General features: G+C 39.6%; 2 protein-coding genes and 1 long non-coding RNA gene across 17 annotated transcripts in view; 2 read left to right on the top strand and 1 right to left on the bottom strand.

Annotated features, from left to right (window-relative positions):
• Positions 1-508: 508 nt before the first annotated feature.
• Positions 509-1045, top strand: LOC148430252 (uncharacterized). The gene is made up of 2 exons (XR_015867628.1): positions 509-654; positions 722-1045. It is a non-coding gene; the product is annotated as an uncharacterized LOC148430252 (long non-coding RNA).
• A 463-nt stretch (positions 1046-1508) lies between these two features.
• LOC148430251 (uncharacterized) lies at positions 1509-7629 on the bottom strand. 13 transcript variants are annotated; one of them, XM_088434360.1, is made up of 13 exons: positions 7265-7629; positions 6621-6754; positions 6088-6349; positions 5879-5967; positions 5721-5770; positions 5487-5528; positions 5014-5070; positions 4374-4478; positions 3920-4229; positions 2466-3515; positions 2201-2258; positions 2044-2120; positions 1509-1962 (listed from the first exon to the last, which is right to left on the bottom strand). In XM_088434360.1, exons 1-9 carry the CDS (start codon positions 7335-7337, stop codon positions 3989-3991), a joined length of 1053 nt encoding a protein of 350 aa, XP_088290486.1. In that variant the 5' UTR covers positions 7338-7629; the 3' UTR covers positions 1509-1962; positions 2044-2120; positions 2201-2258; positions 2466-3515; positions 3920-3988. The 13 variants fall into 13 exon arrangements, with proteins under 13 accessions (XP_088290486.1, XP_088290503.1, XP_088290458.1 ...); XM_088434377.1 differs by having other exon boundaries at positions 3336-3515; XM_088434332.1 differs by having other exon boundaries at positions 2201-3515.
• A 2457-nt stretch (positions 7630-10086) lies between these two features.
• The window catches only part of ube2l3b (ubiquitin-conjugating enzyme E2L 3b), a 26612-nt gene continuing 13908 nt past the window's right edge, over positions 10087-22790 (top strand). For 2 of the 3 annotated variants that reach the window (XM_088410746.1, XM_088410730.1), the window contains exon 1: positions 10087-10159. In XM_088410746.1, the coding sequence (XP_088266872.1) occupies positions 10133-10159 (27 nt within the window). In that variant the 5' untranslated portion in view covers positions 10087-10132. The remainder of the gene's footprint in view (positions 10160-22790) is intronic. The other variant, XM_088410738.1, reaches the window with a different exon arrangement.

The following is a 22790-nucleotide window of genomic DNA, read 5'->3' as shown; positions in this document are numbered from 1 at the left end:
CTTTGTTGATGGAAAAGAAATGGCAAATTTATAAGACAAATGTTCACCCCTAAAATGGTTCAAATTTCAACTTTGTGTTTGTTTTCTAATGCTGTTGTTATTGAATTGTTATTGAAATATATACTATGACCGTGTAGTTATACCAATGTCGAAATTTAGATTTTCTTCTCAGGGTGTAAGTTTATTGCACGCAACATTTCAAGAAACAATACAAAGAAAGAAAAACACATTTCAAAAGACAAAACAAAACAACAAAAGAAAAACGCAATTTTAAAAACGAAACGCAAAAACAGAAAAGAAAAAACTTTTTACAAAAGTCGAAACGCACGCAACATTTTCACAAATGGACGCAACATTTCGAGAAACGCACGCAACATTTCGAGAAACACTATTATTTAAAGACCAAACCGGAAATGGTGGGGCGGGAGGGAATGGTGGATTCACGACTGATTGGACGAGGAGGGGCAACTTGATTGGACGTAAATTGACTTTGTATTTGAGCAGGAAGTTATTTCACGGCACGTAATCATTTCCTTAAAAAAATGAGTATTAATACAGATTCTAACGTGGCCGCTATCAAACAGTATTTTGAGTCAGGACATACATATGACGTGATACTGGATATGATGAAGACTTATCATGGCATCAACATAAGTATGCGCACGCTGAACTCAATTGAAAAAAACTTGGGCTTAACAGACGGCATTTTGTCATTTTGTAGATTCGGTTCAAGAGACTGTGGTTTTGCTGTTGAGGAGAGGGAATTGGACATGTTCCCCGAGTCAAGGCAAGGACTTGACTCATGCTCTGATCCAATTCAGGAATACGTCCAGCAGGCTGTCCAACGAAATGGAATTCAGCATACATGGGACTGGAAGTCAGCATTAGAACTGTACTTTAGGTTTAAGGATGTAGCTGGGTTATAGACACAAGTGTGAGTTTGTGTAGTCTGTCATTTATCCAGTCTGGTGGTACACTTCAAATGTTCTTTTTTTTAATTTACCTATAGTATAAGGAAAATAAAAAACAAGAATTAACATTGTCATTTTGCTGCTTGTTTTTCACGAATCAACTCTTACAGTAAAAATTCACGATTTAAAATAAAAATTACCTTTTGATTCCTACATTGTACTACATGGCAAAGTAATCTTGGTGTGACGTTTTTTAACCTATATAAAGCTTAGGGATTTGCAGTTCGAAAGTGTTTAGCTTTCACTAAAAGTAATGATTTAACCATAAATTAATGACTTTCAGTATTGACCTACTATCATTATTGATATGCACTGTATATAACACCCAGGTTCTTGAGGACTAGGATTGAGATCCCTGCTCTCTTCTTCAGTAGGATCGCAGGGATGTAGATAGACTGTAGCCTGTCCCTTCCAATTTGTGAGCGAGAGGCAGAGTGCACTCTAAATTGGTCACCAGTCAACCACTGGGCACGAACAGATGAACACACAAACAGACAATTTAGGCTTAACAAATATGGAGCTACGCTTTTTGGTAATTATTAGTTTATTTATTTACATGTGAGGAGAGCCACACAGGGATGGAGAGAAATGTGCAACAAAACAGTAACAAGTAACACCGCAACAAGTACAGGGTGGTCGATCTACAATGAAAAATGTGAACATTTAAAACACAACAATTGTGAAAGTTAGTCTAACAGATACATGGCCAGATAAACATTTTAAAAAGCTGAACAACTGGTGACAATCTAAAACATTAAAGAACAAACAAAACCAGGGGAATTTTGGATTCCAAAATCCATGTTGGACTTGAATGCACTGTATGTGTCTAGTAGTGGTAGCTTCAGCGTATTGGCACAGGTGTTGGCAATAGGGAATGGAGATTCAGTCAAAAATTCGAGGTGTGGTGGGGGTGCCATGCCTGCTGGTGGTACAGCTGCTAACCCAGTAGCAAACATTAAAAGCTCTTCCAGGGAAACAACTGTAGCCTTCTCTGAAAAAATCAAATCAAAATTGAGATGCATTTGATATTTATAATAACCACACATTTCAAGGAAAACAAACCATGACAAACCTTCTGCATCCATAAGGTAATCCGCCCAAAAGCCTAGTATTTTCATCTCCTTCACCCTCCTGTTGCTACCTGCTGGACTGAATTCTGCTTTGAACATCTGCTCGATATCAAAAGCAGTCAGGGCTTTGTCTAAGTGACACAATATTGGGGCCAGTACCTCTGAATACTTCCGTAACGCAGAATAAAAGCCAAGGCTTGCCAGTCCGTCTGTAAATCTGTCAAGGAAAAAGCTTGGTTCATATGAAATTTTACTGGTGATACATCACAATATGGCAGTATCAAGGCCGCCACAGCATATTTATTATTTTATGAGAAGAATCATTGCTTATTTAAACAAATCGTTCGAAGTCTTTTGTCATCAATCTCAATTAATAGCTCATTACATATTCTATAGACTTACTAGTAAACAAGTTGATTTTTACCGCGTAATGGCATATTGGTTCCTGTCAATGATATACCATTTGAGGTATTCTTCCCCAAGAGTTTGCTTTTCACATAACTTTACATGCCGGAGGCATCCAGCAGTTTGAAAAATTGAAGTGTTTTTCATGATAACTTCTTGTAGAGTCCTGTGATTCTGCTTCTATGACCTTTTAAAAAGACGTTAAATAAGGGTAAAAAATAAAAAAAAAAAACTTAATTTTTACCTCTTCAAACTTGCAAGATAAATATTTTCTCAAACAATTCTTTATAGCATCCATGTGTTGGTGAGAAGCGAATGTGTGTTTGACAATAAAAAGAAAATCCAAACACATTTTTTGTTTCAGTGGTTGTATTGAAGTAAGCTGATAAAAGCTGGAGTTCAATTTTGTCCAGACAACATTTAAACAGAGACATCATATAAACTGGTCTTTTCTTCCATTGTTTCTAATTCATAGCAGCTCTTTTTCTTGGTCAGATGCAAACAAATCTGAGTCATTCTTGCAATTTCACATACAATGCTGATGATCTCTTGAAAACAGAGATTGACTCTGTTTTGCCAAATTATGAGCATGAAAACTACATTTATGTGGCGATGAATTGCAGTCTGATCTGGAATCAACAATGCCGTGTCACATCTCTGCCACCAGATGGAAAGAAAGACCTTTCTTCATGTTGTATTCACAAAAATAAAATTCTTAGCTTGAAACTTGCTGACATAATATTGTTGAAACAAAAAATGGATTTGGATGCAGCTGACAAACCCCTTTTCTTCTCATAACCACAGGTACACTTCAAATTAAGAAGCTCAGTGCATAGTTTTCAAGTGCTTTCTGGTTTTATTCACAACTTCCCATATCAAAATTGCTGACCTGACGTAGGGCTTTCCCTATCTCCTCATTTGTTACAACATGCACAGTTGCACTGAAACACTGATTCCCTATTAAGTAGTTGAGAAGGTCCTTTGAGAGGAAATGTGGTGCTGGTCCCCCCATGTACAATTGAAACAGCAATTATCTTTCCTACCAAAAAGTACTCATCTTCTTTGAAAGCTGATAACAGAGAACAAGAAACAACATGTTAACTGTAAGCTTTTTTAAAGTCTCAATTTTACCATTGCTAACTCATTGCACTTCAAAGATTTGCATCCAAAGAGAAAGTTGTTTTCACAGCATCCGCTCATATGTCTTGAATGCATATAGCAAACTGCAACCTGAATGAAGCACCGACAAGCTTCCCAAAGTTCTCTTGAAATTGAGGGATATGTAATGTAGCTTCTGCTTAAAGTTGCAACAAGAGAGAACGTTGTTAATTCCAAAGTTAATTGGAAGTTAAAAAACAACAACAAACAAACGAGAAGAAGCCTCATTCACTCTTGAAAAACTGAACAAAATATTAAGAAATTACTATCATGACATGTTCAGTTGTAGAACTCCGGGAGTAAGACATTTCTTACCTTTTGGATTGTACACCAGATAACGGCTTTCTGAAGGTCCATCAAAGATGGAGCAATTCCTTAGCTGGTTTATGAGTAGGGTGAGGAATTCACGCCTTGGGCCACCTGTATCCAACCCCTCTTCAAAGCAGCCAGCATCATCATTAAACTTGATGAACAAGTCGTTGTCATCAGATATGAGGTTCGTCGAAACCCTCGAATCGCGCCATCCCATACATCGGATCTGGTAATATTGAACCGACTGACTTTCTTGTGGTTTATTGCCAGTGCCAATTGTGCAATTACTTCTGTTGCCCCAAAACTTGTTACCCTAGAAACAAAAAGGAAAATCATAATTCGGACCAGTCCTAAATTCATATACATCAATTATTTAACTACTCTTAGGTTCTTCATATTGTATTTAAGAGCATAAATAAATGCTGTTTTATTTAAGATTAGAACCTAAACTACTAACACAGAATCTTCTGGGGGCAAATCTTTTGTTTCCTTTGGAGTACCGGTAAGCTCTTCATCTGCATCATCGTCAATAACAATCGGTTCAAACAGGCTAGTGTAGTTTCTGCAAAGTAAAAAAGTCATACACAAACTGTGGTATCGCACAGGGACATGTAGTGTAGGGATGCTACATTCATTTTCAGAAGCCAATGCCACATCCAAAAATGGCTGACTATCCAATCATGGCATCCCTCAGCACGCCTTACAACCCCAATAAGTGTGGCTGTTCAAAGCACTTGAATAAAGAAGGCCTGACTGAGTGGCGAGGACTTGGAACAGAGAAGCAGAGAAAGGGGAAAGAGAAACAGGAACAGGAAGAAAGAGTGAAAAACCCACCAATAAATTTAGTTTTGTCTGAATATACATTGATTTTGTTGAAACCACCTCTTTGGACTCCAAATGTTCTGGTGCACCTCTCGCAACATCCCAACTAACACAATATAAACAAAACAGGCAGAAATACAAATAAAACCACACATATGCAATTGATACAACTAAAATTTGCCCAGTGAATGACTGAAAGAGCTACCATTTCGCTGTATTTTTGGAACTCAGTAGCTTTCACTCATTTAGAAATTGTTATGAAATAGACAACTCACCTATAGCAAGAGTCTGATGGTACTGAGATTGTTTCCTGTTTCTCCACAATCCATAACCTTAATTTACAAAAATTACCAATTTTAAATTCCACAAAATTACAACAATTTTGCTCTAAATCAATGACTGGATGTACAGCAAAGTAGGATTTTTGTATAAGGTACTTTAACAAAATTTTACATGTACCTTTATTTTGCTAGAAATCACATTTCTTCAACAAGTTTGATATATGATGACCTTGCTGAGGTAAGAGCATTTTAAATGAACCCTAAAAAGAATCTTTTTTGTTTGTTTCTTTTACAACTTTTAACTCTTCAAGAGATTATTTACCTTTGTTGAATATTAAAATTAATAGATATTTAATAATATATGGACTTGTGGATGTGATGAAATGCAGTGATAAAAAATTGACGCATACTGGGTGCTACGTAGACTTTCACTTCTACACTGCATTATTAAAACAATACTTCTGTACCTTTTGCACTTCATAAGTGAGTAGAGATCCCGTGCACCTTTCCTAAGAGAACATACAGTACATTTTTGTACATAATAAAATAATACTGTATATTGATGCTGCAAACATGTATTTAGACAACAATGACTATGATACTGTATATAATATTGTAAACCCCAATAACCTAATATTACACATAGTATGTTCCATACAAACACACTAGGCTAAGATTTGTCTCCAGATACAGTAACTTACTCTGCCTCTCCCACCTTTGAAGAACTGCTATTGTGCAGAGGTTCCCATGGCTGCAGTAAAACACATCTCATTTAAACTAAAAACACTAAATATAGGTGTGAATGTAAAAGGTACAAGAACAACAGAAATGATCATCAAAATGTTGAACTTGTACTTACCAAAGTATCAGCCAGATCAAATTCTGTAGAATGTCTTACAAAAATCTCTGTCTCAGACTCAGTGTAATCTATTTCTGTCAGTGGGCTTGCTGTAAAAAAAAAAAAAAAAAAAAAAAAAACACAAGCCAAGTGTTATTTAACAAATATTATTTCAAATGTTTAAACTATGCCGCATGTAACAAAACCAAATACCCACCAACACTGCTTACCTTCATCATAGTCCTTCTTCGGGCAGATAAAAAGAGTGATTCGTTGAAATGGCTTTCCTATTTCTTTCTTGTATTTCTCAAGGGTAAATGTGTCCCAGGGAAAATTTTCACTATCCACATCCTGGGTAAAATCCTTCATTTTTTTTACAGCCTGGGTGAGCAGATTTCCAGCAGTGGCGTCTGTGTCTGTTGCTAGTGAAAGAGATTTGCCACGCTTTGGCTTAAAACAGCCATTCTGAATGGCCATCATGCCAATATTTATCTGTAAGAAAAAAGATGTGTATCGGTAGTTGGCAGTACAAGGGAACATAAAAGTAATACAATTTAAATAAATGTGAATTTACAAAAAATCCCCAATTTCCTCTTGCTATGTTACGTTACGTTTATCTTTAAACACAGTAAAAAGGATTTTGAAATGTTGGTTTGAAAAATAACAGTACAAATAGTTTGTAAATCTACCCTAACTCCATAATTTTCTGTATGGGCAATATTAGCAAGCAGACGCTTACTACTTTGAGTCATAACCAACTTACAATAACTTTCTTCTTTTCGATTATCTTTCTTTTTTGTTTTCCAAAGGTAAAATTTTGCCTTTCCTCGTTATTTTTCCGGTATTCCAGGAAAGTGCTCAATTCTGGGGTTAGCCCTGAACCGAATGTTCGTGATGCTAAAGGGGAAGCAAAGAGGAAAGTTCAACAATATACACCACAGACATGCAAACAGAATTAACATTATCTATCTATCTATCTATCTATCTATCTATCTATCTATCTATCTATCTATCTATCTATCTATCTATCTATCTGTCTGTCTGTCTGTCTTCTGAAACACTTATCCACACTTAATGACACAAAGTTAAAATGCAAAAAAGTATGGTCTCCATTGAGAAACGCTACCACGGGTGGCACTGACAAATACCTGTAGCTACATGTCACTCATAAAATGCGTGATGACCAACGGTTGAAACGCCCAAATTTCATAGATTTGGAGTTGGGAGTTAATAAGCCTGAGTGTAAGCTTTAAAAGTACACACTGGTTTCAGTGCCATTGTGTCAGTGTCATAATTGTACAACTTAACTGTAGATTCAATTGTGGAAGTGCTTGTTTGGGCCTGAGAACCAAATCAATCTTGTTAGCTACCTTCCTGCTATAAGTCAGGATTTGCTAATTTACTTACTCGACGAACGCTCGTTGTCTTCATAAAGACCTTGAAGCCTCTTGCCACAGCCACTGCAAAAGTTCGGTGCCATATTTGTGCCACAATTACGCACGCGCGGAAAAAAAAATGAGCGGAGAAAATCAAACTGAGCGAGCGAAAATAGATTTTGAGAGCAAGAAAAAAACTATTGAGCGCGTAATGATAAGAGTTTGAGCGCGCGCCGATGGAGTTAGAACACAGAAAAAGAAATTGCTCGCTCAAAATTCCTTTTTGCTCGCTCGCAATAGCATTCTCGCGCTCAACATCTCGCTCTCGCTCGCGATACTCCTCCCTCCCTCGCTCAACATCTCGTTTGCTCAACATCTAGCTCTCGCTCGCTCGAGTCGTCCTCTGCGCTCGCTCAGTTCTGCTCACGCGTTACGTTTGTGCCACAAAACCAGCCAATCAGAGCTTGTTAAAGCACATTGATTGACAGCTTGGTATCCAATGAGATTGCTTGTTGTGTTCACCCGGAACGAGCAAACGAGAGTGCGTCACATCGACGTAGGCGGGAGGGGTGGGCTTATATTATTAAAGTACAAAAAACTAACAAGGTATTTCTGTCAAATGATACAATACAGTAATAATAATAATATTAAAAGTAATTCTCCAGCCCAAGTCCGTGTTGACGCACTCTCGTTTGCCCTTTTCGGGTGAACACAGGGCAAACGAGAGTGCGTCAACGGATAGCGTACAAGCAATCTCATTGGATACTAAGCTGTGTCAATCAAAGTGCTTTTACAAGCTCTGATTGGCTGGTTTTGTGGCACAAACGTAACGCGTGAACAGAACTGAGCGAGCGCAGAGGACGAGTCGAGCGAGCGAGAGCTCAATGTTGAGCAAACGAGATGTTGAGCGAGGGAGGGAGGAGTATCGCGAGCGAGAGCGAGATGTTGAGCGAGAGAGGGCTATCCCGAGCGAGCAAAGAGGAATTTTGAGCGAGCAATTTCTTTTTCCGTGTTCAAACTCAATCGGCGCGCGCTCAAACTCTTACCATTACGCGCTCAATAGTTTTTTTCTTGCTCTCAAAATCTGTTTTCGCTCGCTCAGTTTGATTTTCTCCGTTCAATTTTTTTTCCGCGCGTGCGTAATTGTGGCACAAATATAACGCCATATACTACTGCCACACCTGGCCTTTGTCGTGCACTCCAGATCTCAGTTTCACCCATCACACTCATGCAGACAAGTCATTTTTCATTTACAATAAATATGAAAACGTTTTTGTTGTTTTTTTTGAGTTTTCACTCCAGAATAATAACCATTTAAAAATCCAATCAACATTTATAGTGACTAATTTCATATTTTAAATGAGCCCTGCACTTGTTGTTATGACTATTACTTGTTCATTTCTCTGTTATTGTGTTTAAAAATTCTATCAATATTAAACTGCCATGGTGAGATTTTTTTATTTCAAATGTAATTTGCACCCAAGAGTACAATTACTTCTGTTTAACTGTTACAAAAAAGTAAATTAAAGTGTTTAAAAAAAGTGAAGTTAAATGAATATTCAATTTCAATATTTAATGTCAATTCAATTTTGATATGCATGTTTCAAATTAACCAAAACACATGCTTAAGATAGCTGAAATGAAAATAAAAAAGCAAATGTTAAACACAGAACGGCTCGCTGAAATGTATTTAAATTAATTGCTGTTATATGTAAAGAACGCCTGCCAAGGTTGGCCCCCTTACATTTTTAACACACCAAATCTGGCCCACTTCGCAAAGTTTGGACACCCCTGCCCTAGGAGAATAACATGTCCAGACTTGAAAATGACAACAGTGAAACTCTCTCAACACAAACAAAATTAACTATACTCAGAAACTTCTTAACATCTCTAATAAAAATACACGATGACAGACTTTTTTTCAAAGATTTTTATTCCCCCAGTCACCGACAGACAGCAAACACTACACAAAAAACTTTAAAGAAAAAAGAGCCTAATACTGTATGTCCCTAAAAGATTAGTGTAGTCGATCCTCCTGGTCAGGCCTGCATCTTTTAGTCTTCTTTCTAGACTGCAAAGACTGATGTTGTGATTGGTTTTTAGTAAGTCGACTATTATTTCATAACTATGGCCCTTTTGCGTTATCAAGACCCGGGAGAACAACTGGAAATATATTTATTGAGTTTTTGAAATGGGCAGAAGAGTAGTTAGCACATCTGCATTACAGTACAGAGTCCCAGAGTTCAATTCCAGCTCAACCAGCCTTTCTCTGTAGAGTTTGCATGTTCTCCCCGTGCCTGTACAGGTACTCTCCGGGCACTCCGGCTTCCTCCTACATTCCAAAAACATGCACATTGAATGCATGTTATTGGACACATGGTTGTTCGTCCCTGTGTGCCCTGTGTGCCCAATTGGCTGGCAACCAGTTCAGGGTGTCCCTCACCTATTGCGTCTCGATAACTGGCACCAGCAAGCCAGCTACCCTTTTGAAGATAAGAGGCAATAAAAAATGGATGATCGACTGATGGATATTCATATGTATTATTTGATAAAGAACTCCTGGGGGATTTAATTTTCTATTAGGCCTACAGTTGTAAAAACAACGGATACGTTCTTGTGGACAGGCACAACGTAAATACAATACTTCAAGTAAATACAACAAGTTCTAACGCCACCAAATCTTTAAAATATTTGTAACTACAAACAAATGGCCTCGAGAGAAATTAAATTTAAAGGTTTAAACCTGATTTGTTTTTCGTTCGCACAGCAGAGCTCGAAGATTCAGCATGTTCGGTTAACCAATATCAAATCCTTGTTCAGTAACAATCCCCTCCCCTTCCCCCGTGACACAGATAGTCTCTGCGCTGTGAATCCTGGGAACTCACACAGAAGTTTCAAGATGGCGGCAAGCAGGAGGCTGGCCAAGGTAAATGATCCGACTCCGTTATAGTCTTATCACCTGTATTCCGTTTGGGTGTTGTTGAGGTTATAAATTATTGCTATATTTGATCCAAGATTATTCTCAGTCTAGCCTGTACATCACAAATTCTCGTCGAAAGAATAAACGCGTTTTTATTATCGAGGTCAATGCTTATCCGATCTGAAGCTAAGCACCCGGCAAATTAGGCCAGCATCGATGTCAAGTAAAGAAAGTTGAATTAAAATTATCTAATGATTTCATATGTGATATCTTTGAATTTTGGATAATTTGTGTGTATGTATAAGGCGTTGATGTTCGATGATTCTCACACAAGACGTTGAATTTTCAAAACACAACGCGTCGCATTTGCTAATGAGCTAACTTGTTATCTTCGGATCTTGCCATCGCCTAACGGAAACCAAAATTAGTCATGACTTCAGCGGTCACCTGTACTTCTTGGTATTTTGAGGTCCTACGTTTAACATTATGACTTTGTTATAATTGAGGTGAATCGTTAAGACAAGTACCATAAGTTACTTTTACTCAGTTAGCACTGAGCTGGATCGTCTAGTTTTTTGTGTCAACTTAGTTGATGCGAGCATAAATCAGAGAGAAGAATGAAAAACTTGTAATCATGCATGTTTTTACTCATATATACCGAAGTAGTTTAAAGGGTAATATCATGTATTTGATGAGTCATTCCATGCCAAATCACCCAGTGGGTTTAACCATGCCAAGTATGATTTTGATTGAACTTGCTGTACTTGCTGATACAAATGACACAATATTAAACTTTAAGTCAGTTGGAGCTGCTACAGCTCGCAGATTTTAACATTTTCAGCAAAAAAGGCTGTTCCTTCCTTTAAATCACCATATATCAGGAACTACTGGGTCAGTCTTCGCAAAATATATGTTGCTGATGAGGTATCTCTCAACAAGGATCTCAGATCAATCATTTGAAAGATTGCTGCATGATGTAGTTAGTAGTTACTTTACCTTTTAAGCATGAAATTGACCTTGTGAATCATCTGATCCATTAAACCTTTTCATGAAAAATAGTCCACCATGCTGTCTAAAATGTTATAGATAAAGAGTTGCATGGAGGGGGGGGGGTATCCATACACTCGGGCATTACTTATAGACACATTACATGTAAAAAAAAAAAGAAGTATCCATACACTCGGGCATTACTTATAGACACGTATTACATGTAAAAAAAAAAAGTATCCATACACTCGGGACATTACTTATAGACACGTATTACATGTAAAAAAAAAAAAAAAAGTATCCATACACTCAGACATTACTTATAGACACATTACATGTAAAAAAAAAAAAAAAAGAAGTATCCATACACTCGGGCATTACTTATAGACACATTACATGTAAAAAAAAAAAAGTATCCATACACTCGGACATTACTTATAGACACGTATTACATTTAAAAAAAAAAAAAAAGTAACCATACACTCGGACATTACGTATAGACACGTATTACATGTAAAAAAAAAAAAAAAAAAAGTATGCATACACTCGGACATTACTTATCGACACATATTACATGTAAAAAAAAAAGAAAAAAGTATCCATACACTGGGACATTACTTATAGACACGTATTACATGTAAAAAAAAAAATAAATAAAAAAAATACATGTAATATGTACTACGCCCAATAAAATCACCCGACCACATATTTATTTGTTCCGCTTGATGTCTATTTATGATTCTTTGAGAAGAAATAGACTGAAAGTTACAGCATCTCCTGCAGGGGTCTCCGACGTGGTACTATGTCCAGTAAAATCATTCAACCACATATTTATTTGGTGCGGTTGATGTTTATTTATGATTCTTTAAGAAGAAATAGACTGAAATTTACAGCATCTACTGCAGGGGTCTCCAACGTGACCTGCGGGCACCAGGTAGCCCCCAAAGATCACATGAGTAGCTTGCAGGCCTGTTCTGCAAATAGCTTACAAGAGATAGAACATTGGTGATTGTCTATGAATTTTACAAACAATTATACAAGTATTATACATTACTAATTACACTTGATTTACATATTTACTACAGCTGTTCCTTAATTATTGTGAAAAATCAAAAACATGATTGGTGTCTTCATATAAACTGGTAGCCGTTCATATTACTCAGTACCAAAAAAGTAGCTCTCACTTTCAAAAAGGTTGATGACCCCTGATCTAATCACTGTTAACACAATGTATGGCTTTGGGCCTCTTCATTTCCAGGGAATCCCAAGGGAATTCACTATCTTAATGGTTTGAGTCATTGGGTAGCCGTCCATCCATTTTCTCAGCCACTTATCTCCACGAGTGTCCAGCCATGCTGGGGGCTCTCAGCTGTCTTCGAACAGGTGGTGGGATACACCCTGAATTGGTTTCCAACAAATTGCACAATGCACAGAAAGAAAAAATAGATTAATTAAAACATTAATTTTCATTTCATTTTCCGTAGATATTAAACCCTTATATCTACCCCGATATCCTTATACAGAGGGCCCCTGGGTTACGAACTTAATCCGTTCAGCGGCTACGCTCGTAACTCGAACTGCTCGTATGACGGGCAATCCAAACCTATGTTAATTCGTGAATGCGTGCAACACGTGCAAAAACCTTAGGTAAAAACATCACGACTTTATACACATATTAAAAATGAGTAACATAATCTACTGTACAGTTAAATTAAATAACATATACAAAGGAAATATGACATTTACCTTTGGAGCGACGTGACTTGAGCTGGGTGGAGGCGGAGGGGAGCAGAGACCAACCCGCAAAGTTAACATAGTTACGCTGATATGCTATTGCTCTTACAATGTCACAGTCACTGTTTCAGTCACGGTGTCAGTCACGGAGATGCTAAAACATATCATCCTCTTACTTCTTCCTTTACCGCTACTAGCAATTTTAGAAGCTATGTCTAACAGATAAAGTTTGCAAAGTCTTCACAACATTCCTTCCTTCCGTTTCACTCATTTTCTCTCCTTCCTTCCATCCCGACCAGCTGTGCCATCAAGCTAGATAAAGGCGTTCGGCCAATAGCATATCGGCGTTTCTGTGATTGACGTGGCGCCGGCCAATAGCATCTCCGTGAGTGAGACCGGGTGACCTTAATCGACCAATAGCATATCGGCATCTCCGTGACTGAGTCCGTGACTGACACCGTGACTGATACAATGACTGTGGCGTTGTAAGGGCAATAGCGTTCACGTAACTGTCGCAAACGTCAACTGCTGACTTTGTTGACGCAGCTAAGCGAAAATATATTTGCATACACAATGGCCGGCATGTCGGATTGTTCGTAAGTCGAAAGGTTTGCTCGTAAGTGGGGGACAAAAATCTCCGTGGTCCACGCTCGTAAGTCGAAATGTTCGTAAAACAGGGTGTTCGTAAACCAGGGGCTGACTCTATCTCAAAAGAAGGCAACAATCCCATTTTTCCAAAAAAGGAGCATTGACCTACACAACACAGGCTAACCCAGTGCTTCAAAATTACCCCCCCCCCCCCCCCCCCCACACACACACACACACACACACACACACCCGAGAAAGAGAAAACATCGCCCCTTGCTTTGGTTACGACAAATAAGATAATTATCAAAATAAGTGTCTCTAAAATGGTATCATTTTTATCTTGGAAAAAAAAGCAATTTAAATAAACTTAAATACCCCCACACACACACACACACACACACACACACACACTATTTGAGAAGGACCAGGTTCAATATTGATCCAAGTTGAATTCCTCATGTCTTTCCCAAAATAGAAGAAAAAGATACCACGTTCTATTTTAGATGTGGTACAAGTATGTAAATGTGTGTCCACTACAGTCAATTTGCATTTGTTGACTGGCTGTCTTGACATTTGTTGAATATTGAACATTGTTTAAAAGGTGCTTACTGCTGAGTAATGTCAGTTACCTAACATTCAGTGGCATGTGCAAAACTCAATAAAACTCCTCCATGATGTTGTCTTCGTTATCTGTTAGTTAACCACTGATATCCATGTGAATGTTCCCCTACTTATTTTATATGTATTCAAATTCAAAGTGTTTATCGTCAACAAGTTTCTCTTGACAATTAATTTTTTACTTTGCTGTCCACATGAGTGTCGTTTAAAAAAAAAGAAAGAATACATGAGTACCAAGTCAAGTCAAATACAAGGTTATCTGTTAATGTTAACCACTGATCTCCATGTGAATGTTCCCTTCCTTATTTTATATGTATTCAAAGTGTTTATTGTCATGTGGACAGTGTAGAAACAAGTTTCTCTTGACAATTAGATTTTTACTTTCCTGTCCACATGAGTGCCGTTTAAAAAAAAAAAAAACAAAAGAGAAAATACATGAGTACCAAGTCAAGTCAAATACAAGGTATAAACAACACACAATTATGAGCCGTAAGTGTGTAGGTTATGTGCAGATACCAACACTATTGTGCAAGTGTGCATAGTGAATAAAAATAAAGTGTGTGTGCATGGTAGGTTTGGTACCACTGTTTGATAAGTAGTTTGCAAAGTAAGGAGCAGCATAAATCGTGCAAAACAGAACTCTGTAGTAAGGTGCATGGTTTGGGATAGTCACAGCTGTATTGTACTAGGGTGGCTGTTGAGGAGTCTGATGGCAGAAGGGAAGTAAGAGTTTCTGAGTCTGCTAGTCCTGCATTTTATGCTTCTATACCTCCAGCCTGACAGGAGGAGAGTGAACAGTCTGTGGTGGGGATGGGCGGGATCCCGGGGGATGGAGGCAGCTCTCTTGTGGACTCTGAGCTGGCAGATGCTCTGCAGGAAGGGCAGTGGAGTTCTGGAGTCTTGGATGCTGTCTTGATCACACTCTGCAGGCATTTGCAGTCCATAGCAGTGGAGATGTCGTACCACACCATGATGCAGCTTGTTAGGATGGACTCAACAATGCAACTGTGGATGTTGCTGAGGACACTTGGTGACTTACCAAACCTCCTTAGCCTTCGCAGAAAACATGGGGGCTGCTGAGCCTTCTTTACCAGCTGTGTGGTGTTTAATGTCAGGGTGAGGTCCTTTCTGATGTGGACACCAAGGTAATTAAATCTGCTCACTCTCTCCACTTTCTGACCTTGGATGAGCAGTGGCTGATGAGTCGTCCTCTCCCTCATGTCCACTATCATCTCTTTGGTCTTGTCTGTGTTGAGGGTGTCTGGCCACCTCCATTCTGTAAGCTTCTTCTTTACCGCTGGTGATACTTCCTATCACAACGATGTCGTCCGCGAACTTCAGGATGACGTTGCCCTTGTGGAAGACCACACAGGTGTGGGTCAACAGGGTGTGGAGTAGGGCTGCCTGATTATGTCCAAAATAATAATCAAGATTATTTTGGTCAATATTGAAATCACGATGATTAATCATGATTATTTATCATGTTTGATAAAAATGTCTATTTATTGCCCTTTTTTTTAAAAGCAATTTATAAACAAGGCTTCTAGGTCTTATACTTACAAATAATAACAATAAATCAAAATAAATAAAGTAAATAATAATTAAAACTAGGGCATGGCAAAAACTTGGCACACAGTAACACAGCTTACTTACTTGAGTGTAAACCAATGGAAAAAAAACAAAGCCTAATTGTGCAGCCATAGTGTAGAGGATTGGACTGAGGATTCGCCCTTGTGGTGTTCCTGTGTTTGTGATGACTCTGGAGCATCCTGATCTAGGATTATTCTCCAGTTGCCTAAGGGAGGTGTGCAAGGCAGTGCAAATAGCATCCGTAGTGGACTGGTTGGGTCGGTAGGCATACTGCATGGCGGTAGGCTGTTCACGGCACTGATGATACTAGTGCTGGTCCTGTAGTCCATGTTACCCTGGGTCAGCAGTGGAATAGAAGCTGTTTAGCTTGTCTTTGTACTGCTTCTTTGCTGCTGTGATGGCCTATCTCAGTCCACGTGTTGCAGCTTTTTACTCTGTCTGACTGCCCGATTTAAATGCAGTGGAGCGAGCGCACTGCATACACTATACCTGACTGTTGATCCCTGGCTTCTGATTAGGACACGGTCTGACTTGTATGGAAGGCACAATGTTCTCCACAGTTCTTCTCGAGTGGATGTGACTTAGAACATATCCCAGTCTGTGGTTGCAAAGCTGTCCTGCAGTGTGTCCTTCGTCACTTTTATCCAGAGCCGAACCCGTTTGATGGATTTGATTGTTTGAGTCTCTGCTTCTAATAATATATTATGGCAACATAACTACACAATTATTTGAATTTCAAGAGAACTTTGCACATCACATAACACCTTTATAATTCTGCTGAAAAGGACTCCCATGATCTAAATACCGTAAACAACTCCTGGCGAGCATCGCATTGGGGAGAGAAGAGTCTGTTAAAAAAACGCATGTCAGAATTTAGATCATTTGAATCTACTAGGACCTCTGTTTTAGCATAGTGTTGTTTGTATTGTGTAGCCTCCTTGTACTACCACCTATAGTATGGGAGAATATAGTCTGACTGCGGGGTAAAGCCGCATCGAGTATAAAGTGCTGCAAAATGCGTGCTGGTGCAAAAACTAAGCTACACATTTTCTGCAGGCTTGTTTTCGCTGTAATAAATGTGGTACTTTGCATTGTTAGATTTAGATTGATTTATATTGCGGGGGGGGGGGGGGGGGGGGGGGCTGGGCTGGCTGGCTGCTTTAAAAACCACATCACAAACGTATGGACGGGGTATGGTATGGACTTTTTGTCCACTTTCTTTTTAATCGCGAGAGGAGAAGGGAGGGGAGCGAGCTTGCTGTGAACTTCATGGTTCAACTTTGCGGCAATACACGCCTGCAAAAAATTAAAAGTTTCAATGTCGCAATCGAGTGGCCGAGACCGTGCTAAATATTGTGCTGACAATGCTACGCTATCGTTAGCTTAGCACAGTAACTACGGTTCAACAGCTGTTAAGTGAAGCAAACGCTGCACATACTAATCGTCCTAAGTTCTTACTTCCGCCTTTCGACAAGCCAAGTGAGGGCTCTTGCTTGGCTCTGTTTCGTATTGAAAGTCTAGCTGGCCGCGTTGGATGGCTCCCGGTGACCGCAAAGCGGCCGCCATGATTCATTCCTGCCCCCTGCGTGAGCCGTTGAATGTTCCCGAAGTTGATTGGCTGTGGCGACTTGAAACGCGGAAAAAGTAAATAAAAAATAACTTCACTCAAAAGGCGTGACCCCGCGTGGCCATTCATACATACATACATTCATACATACACACCAGTGGTCCCTCTAAGCTGTGCGCGTGCGCAATTTCGTATATATATATATATATATATATATATACACACACATACAGTGGGCCCCCGTGTTACAAACTTAATCCGTTCAGCGGCTACGCTCGTAACTTGATCTGCTCGTATGACGGGCAATCCAAACCTATGTTAATTAGTGAATGCGTGCAACGCGTGCAAAAACCTTAGGCAAAAACAACACGACTTTATACACATATTAAAACTGAGTAACATAATCTACTGTACAGTTAAATAACATATACAAAGGAAAAATGACATTTACCTTTGGGGCGACGTGACTTGAGCTGGGTGGAGGCGGAGGGGAGCAGAGACCAACCCGCAGAATTTATTTATTTTCTTAAACGGGAACTTTTCTCAAACTAGAACATATCATCGGCGATCTCCTTCTCTTTAATCCATAATAGAAGAAGCCTCTCAATTTTGTTGTCGAGCGAGGTCAGTCCCCCGGCAAGGAAAGTCTTGCCCTTAGAAGATTGCCGAGCGGTTACGGCCATACTCACAAGCAAGGTTAACCATGCGTGCGCCTCGTTAGTATTTTTTTTTTTTTATTATTATCTCCTGCTTCGTTTCTATTGTCGTCATCCTCTTACTTCTTCCTTTACCGCCACTAGCAATATTAGAAGCCATGTCTAACAGATAAAGTTTGCAAAGTCTTAACAACATTCCTTCCTTCCGTTTTTGACTGATTTTCTCTCCTTCCTTCCTTCCTTCCGTCCCGACCAGCTGTGCCATCAAGCTAGATGAAGGCGTTCGACCAATAGCATATCGGCATTTCCGTGACTGACACCGTGACTGAAACAGTGACTGTGACATTGTAAGAGCAACAGCATATCATAATTACCATGTTGTGCGTGAGCAGATGATTTCATTGATGTAGCAAAGCGAGGTCATTAGTACGTTTACATTGACTGGCAAAGCGTGGTAAAATTATTGTTAAAACCATCACGAATATACACACACATTTAAAATTAACACCATAATCTATGTACAGTCAATTAAATTAACATGGATACACAGAGGATAAATGACGTTTTCCTCTGGGGCGACGTGACTTGAGCTGAGTGGAGACTGGGGTGAGCAGAGACCAACCCGCAGAATTCATTGATTTATTTTCTTAAACAAGAACTTTTCTCAAACTAAAACATATCACCGGCGATTTCCTCCTTCCTCTCCTCCTTCCTAGCATCTCCGTGACTGACTCCGTGACTGACACCGTGACTGTGACATTGTAAGAGCAATATAGTTCGACGTGCCGTGATGAGCATCAACTTCTGAATTAGTTGACGTAGCAAAGCGAAAATAAATGTACGAATACAATTGCCGGCATGTCGTATTGTTTGTAAGACGGAAGGTTTGTGCGTAAGTAGGGGACAAAAAACTCCGCAGTCCACGCTCGTAAGTCGAAATGTTCGTAAAAGAGGGTGTTCGTAAACCGGGGGCCGACTGTATGTGTGTGTGTGTGTGTGTGTGTGTATGTATATATATATATATATATATATATATATATATATGACTGTGACCTTAATCGACCAATAGCATATCGGCATTTCCGTGAGAAAAGTTGTTTTTGTTGATGCAGCAAAGCAAAAAAATAATAGTACGGACACACTGACCGGCATGTGGGATGGTTCGTAAGACGAAAGGTTTGTGCGTAAAAGGGGGACAAAAAAATGCTGTGGTCCACGCCATAAGAGGAAAAATACGTAAAACGGGGTTTGTAAACCGGGGGCCCACTGTATTTCCAAAGCTTTGCATTTCTCCGTTGCTCTCTATGTAATTACACAGACGTGTGCGTTTCCTCTCGACGCGCCTAGCACGTTTGTGTGTGTGCTGAGTTTTGCGCACAGGAGAGACGAAAGCAAGCTTTTGGATCCTCTTGCCTTTTGTAATAAATTGACAAGTAAAAATCCAATACAGAACAGCGTCAATATTTTATTTTGAGACAACAGTAAAGCCCCACAATTTGGGACGTCGAATGCGTAGTCAAGTTTGCTCTTTTATTTTTTTCCTCCTTTCACGTCAGTCTCCCTCAGCCACATTACTATCTCTTTCTCGCACGCCACTCAAACGTGTTAACTAAGAACAGATCCCTTCAATTAGAAAACACATGTAAATACAGTGGACCCCCGGGTTAGGTTTTTTTTTTCACGTTACGATGTGTAATACTGAGTTTTTTCGTCCTCTTGGCATTTATCCCGCTTTACGATTAACTTCAACAACTATCGACGCGCCACTACAATTCTGGTCTGCTATTGGTTGGTGTCACGACTCCCCAAGATACTGGTGTGCTATTGGTCGGCATCAGTAAGAGGCTGGTCTGCTATTGGTCGGTGTCACTTTTTCAAGATGGCAACGTGCGAAAGATTTGAACTCCTATGAATGCTTAAAATATTGTATTCATTGTGCATTTTAGTGCTTAATTCAAACTTTAATTAGTTATTAGTTAGCCATGGATCCCAAGATTGCTTGTGATGTAAAAGGGAGAAGTATGAAGTATGATGAGGGTGGGGCTTCAAAATACGTGTTTTAAATTCAAATTTCGTTCGCAATGAGCAACAAAAACCCTAATAACTCCAATTTGCAGGCTTGAAAAAATCTGAAATTTTACAGGAATTTTACTAGTGAAAGCTTTAAAATATCTGCATGGTTGAATATCAACTTAATGATAGCGCCACCTAGTCACAGACAAAAATGTCAATTTTTAAACTTTAATGTGTTGTGCTAAGCTTGTCAGAGTAAATGTACTGAAGATTTGTCCGAATAGCATCCAGACTTTAGATTACAGATTAAAGGTATCCAAATTTTATGACTTTGTGATAAAGTGGGTGTTAGGGCCCGAGCAGCGACCGCCCCGAGGTCCCTATTGTTCCTCTCCGGATTATTATTATTAGGGCCCGAGCAGCTACCGCTGCGAGAGCCCTCTTGTTTTTCTCCGGATTATTAGGGCCCGAGCAGCTACCGCTGCAAGAGCCCTCTTGTTTTTCTCCGGATTATTATTATTATTATTATTAGGGCCCGAGCAGCTACCGCTGCGAGAGCCCTCTTGTTTTTCCCCGGATTATTATTAGGGCCCGAGCAGCTACCGCTGCGAGAGCCCTCTTGTTTTTCTCCGGATTATTAGGGCCCGAGCAGCTACCGCTGCAAGAGCCCTCTTGTTTTTCTCCGGATTATTATTATTATTATTATTAGGGCCCGAGCAGCTACCGCTGCGAGAGCCCTCTTGTTTTTCTCCGGATTATTATTATTATTAGGGCCCGAGCAGCTACCGTTGCGAGAGCCCTCTTGTTTTTCTCCGGATTATTAGGGCCCGAGCAGCTACCGCTGCAAGAGCCCTCTTGTTTTTCTCCGGATTATTATTATTATTATTATTAGGGCCCGAGCAGCTACCGCTGCGAGAGCCCTCTTGTTTTTCTCCGGATTATTATTATTATTAGGGCCCGAGCAGCTACCGCTGCGAGAGCCCTCTTGTTTTTCTCCGGATTATTATTAGGGCCCGAGCAGCTACCGCTGCGAGAGCCCTCTTGTTTTTCTCCGGATTATTATTATTATTATTATTATTATTATTATTATTAGGGCCCGAGCAGCTACCGCTGCGAGAGCCCTCTTGTTTTTCTCCGGATTATTATTATTATTATTATTATTATTAGGGCCCGAGCAGCTACCGCTGCGAGAGCCCTCTTGTTTTTCTCCGGATTATTATTATTATTATTATTATTATTATTATTATTAGGGCCCGAGCAGCTACCGCTGCGAGAGCCCTCTTGTTTTTCTCCAGATTATTATTATTAGGGCCCAAGCAGCTACCGCTGCGAGAGCCCTCTTGTTTTTCTCCGGATTATTATTATTTAGGGCCCGAGCAGCTACCGCTGCGAGAGCCCTCTTGTTTTTCTCCAGATTATTATTAGGGCCCGAGCAGCTACCGCTGCGAGAGCCCTCTTGTTTTTCTCCGGATTCTTATTCTTATTCTTCTTATTATTATTATTTACTGTGCAGCGCTTTTCCATTTTTGAGGGCCTAAACATGAACGAAAAGTCACCAAAATTTGCACATTTGTCCAAATTTGCGAAATTGTCATGAATTTTTTTAATGTGAAGTTTTGTCCCATTTTTAGACATTAGCTGGTCTCAAACTAGTGCCTTTTTCTCTTAAACGATTCACCCCATTTCCTTCAACTTTGGCATGAATCATTATCCAACTGAGGGGCACACATAGTCCAAATATCGTGAAGATCTCTTGACATAAAAGATGGGGGCGGAGCTTCAAATTATGTTTAATACTTCCTTCGCCAAGAGTGACAAAAATCTTAATAACTCAGCTATGACAGCTTCAAACCATCTGAAACTTTCCTGGGACTTTAAACGTCATGCAATAATACAGCTATGTGATAAACTTTCAAATCATTTACAGCGCCACCCAGTGGCGGACAAAAATCTCATTTTTTATACTTTTATGTACTGTGAAATGCCTGTTTGACTAAATGAACTCAAAAATGGTCAGAAAAGCTATGACACATTGGAACATTAAGGTTCTCAACTTTTATGACTTTTCAATAAAAGGGCGTGGCCTCTATGGCAACTCAAAATCCGATGTCTCGCGAAAACAGTAAAAGTTGCTGTAATTGGACCTAGACGATATTTTGATATTCTGATATTTCTGATATTTTTAAAACTTCGTATATGGGATGGGAGTCCAATGTGAAACACACCTACAAGCCTATTTTTTATCATAGTACGAGCGCCATCTAGTGGCAGCAAAAAATATAGCAAATCCTTAACGTTTTTATGTACTCTGCTGAGCCCCTTGAAGTGATATCCCTTAAATGTTTTCTGAAAAGCCAGTGGCAATGCCTTATGCCCTCCACAAATGAGTACGATGTTTCCACAGTGGGTGTGGCCTATACGGCAATGAAAGTCACAAAACTGTAACAATAAAAGCTGCAGTAACTCAACCCAAATTGTCCCACCTTGTCTATATTTTACATATTTGGTAAGAGTCCTGCACTGAAGTCATCTACAACTACTTTTTCATCGTTCATACTCCTTGTTCATACCCCGACCTGTTCATACCCCAACGTGCACAGGTCTGCACTGTCCCTTTATAGCTGCTTGCAGCTCTAGTTATTATTATTATTAGGGCCCGAGCAGCTACCGCTGCGAGAGTCCTCTTGTTTTTCTCCGGATTATTATTCTTATTTGGGCCCGAGCAGCTACCGCTGCGAGAGCCCTCTTGTTTTTCTCCGGATTATTATTATTATTATTAGGGCCCGAGCAGCTACCGCTGCGAGAGCCCGCTTGTTTTTCTCCAGATTATTATTCTTATTAGGGCCCGAGCAGCTACCGCTGCGAGAGCCCTCTTGTTTTTCTC

This window comes from Hippichthys cyanospilos, chromosome 1 (genome assembly GCF_059441005.1).
Source record: "Hippichthys cyanospilos isolate Australia breed blue-spotted pipefish chromosome 1, RoL_Hcya_1.0, whole genome shotgun sequence".
NCBI classification, from domain to species: domain Eukaryota; kingdom Metazoa; phylum Chordata; class Actinopteri; order Syngnathiformes; family Syngnathidae; genus Hippichthys; species Hippichthys cyanospilos.
The sequence above is the reverse complement of the archived record's forward strand: the minus strand, read 5'-3'. Positions and strand labels throughout refer to the sequence as shown.

Coding starts and splice junctions, on each gene's coding strand:
- LOC148430251 (XM_088434285.1), bottom strand. CDS start 7,337: ATGGCACCGAACTTTTGCAGTGGCTGTGGCAAGAGGCTTCAAGGTCTT. Junction 5,771..5,878: donor TTGATCTGGCTGATACTTTG/GTAAGTACAAGT, acceptor GTTTTACTGCAG/CCATGGGAACCTCTGCACAA. Junction 4,479..5,013: donor CCATCAGACTCTTGCTATAG/GTGAGTTGTCTA, acceptor TTTACTTTGCAG/AAACTACACTAGCCTGTTTG.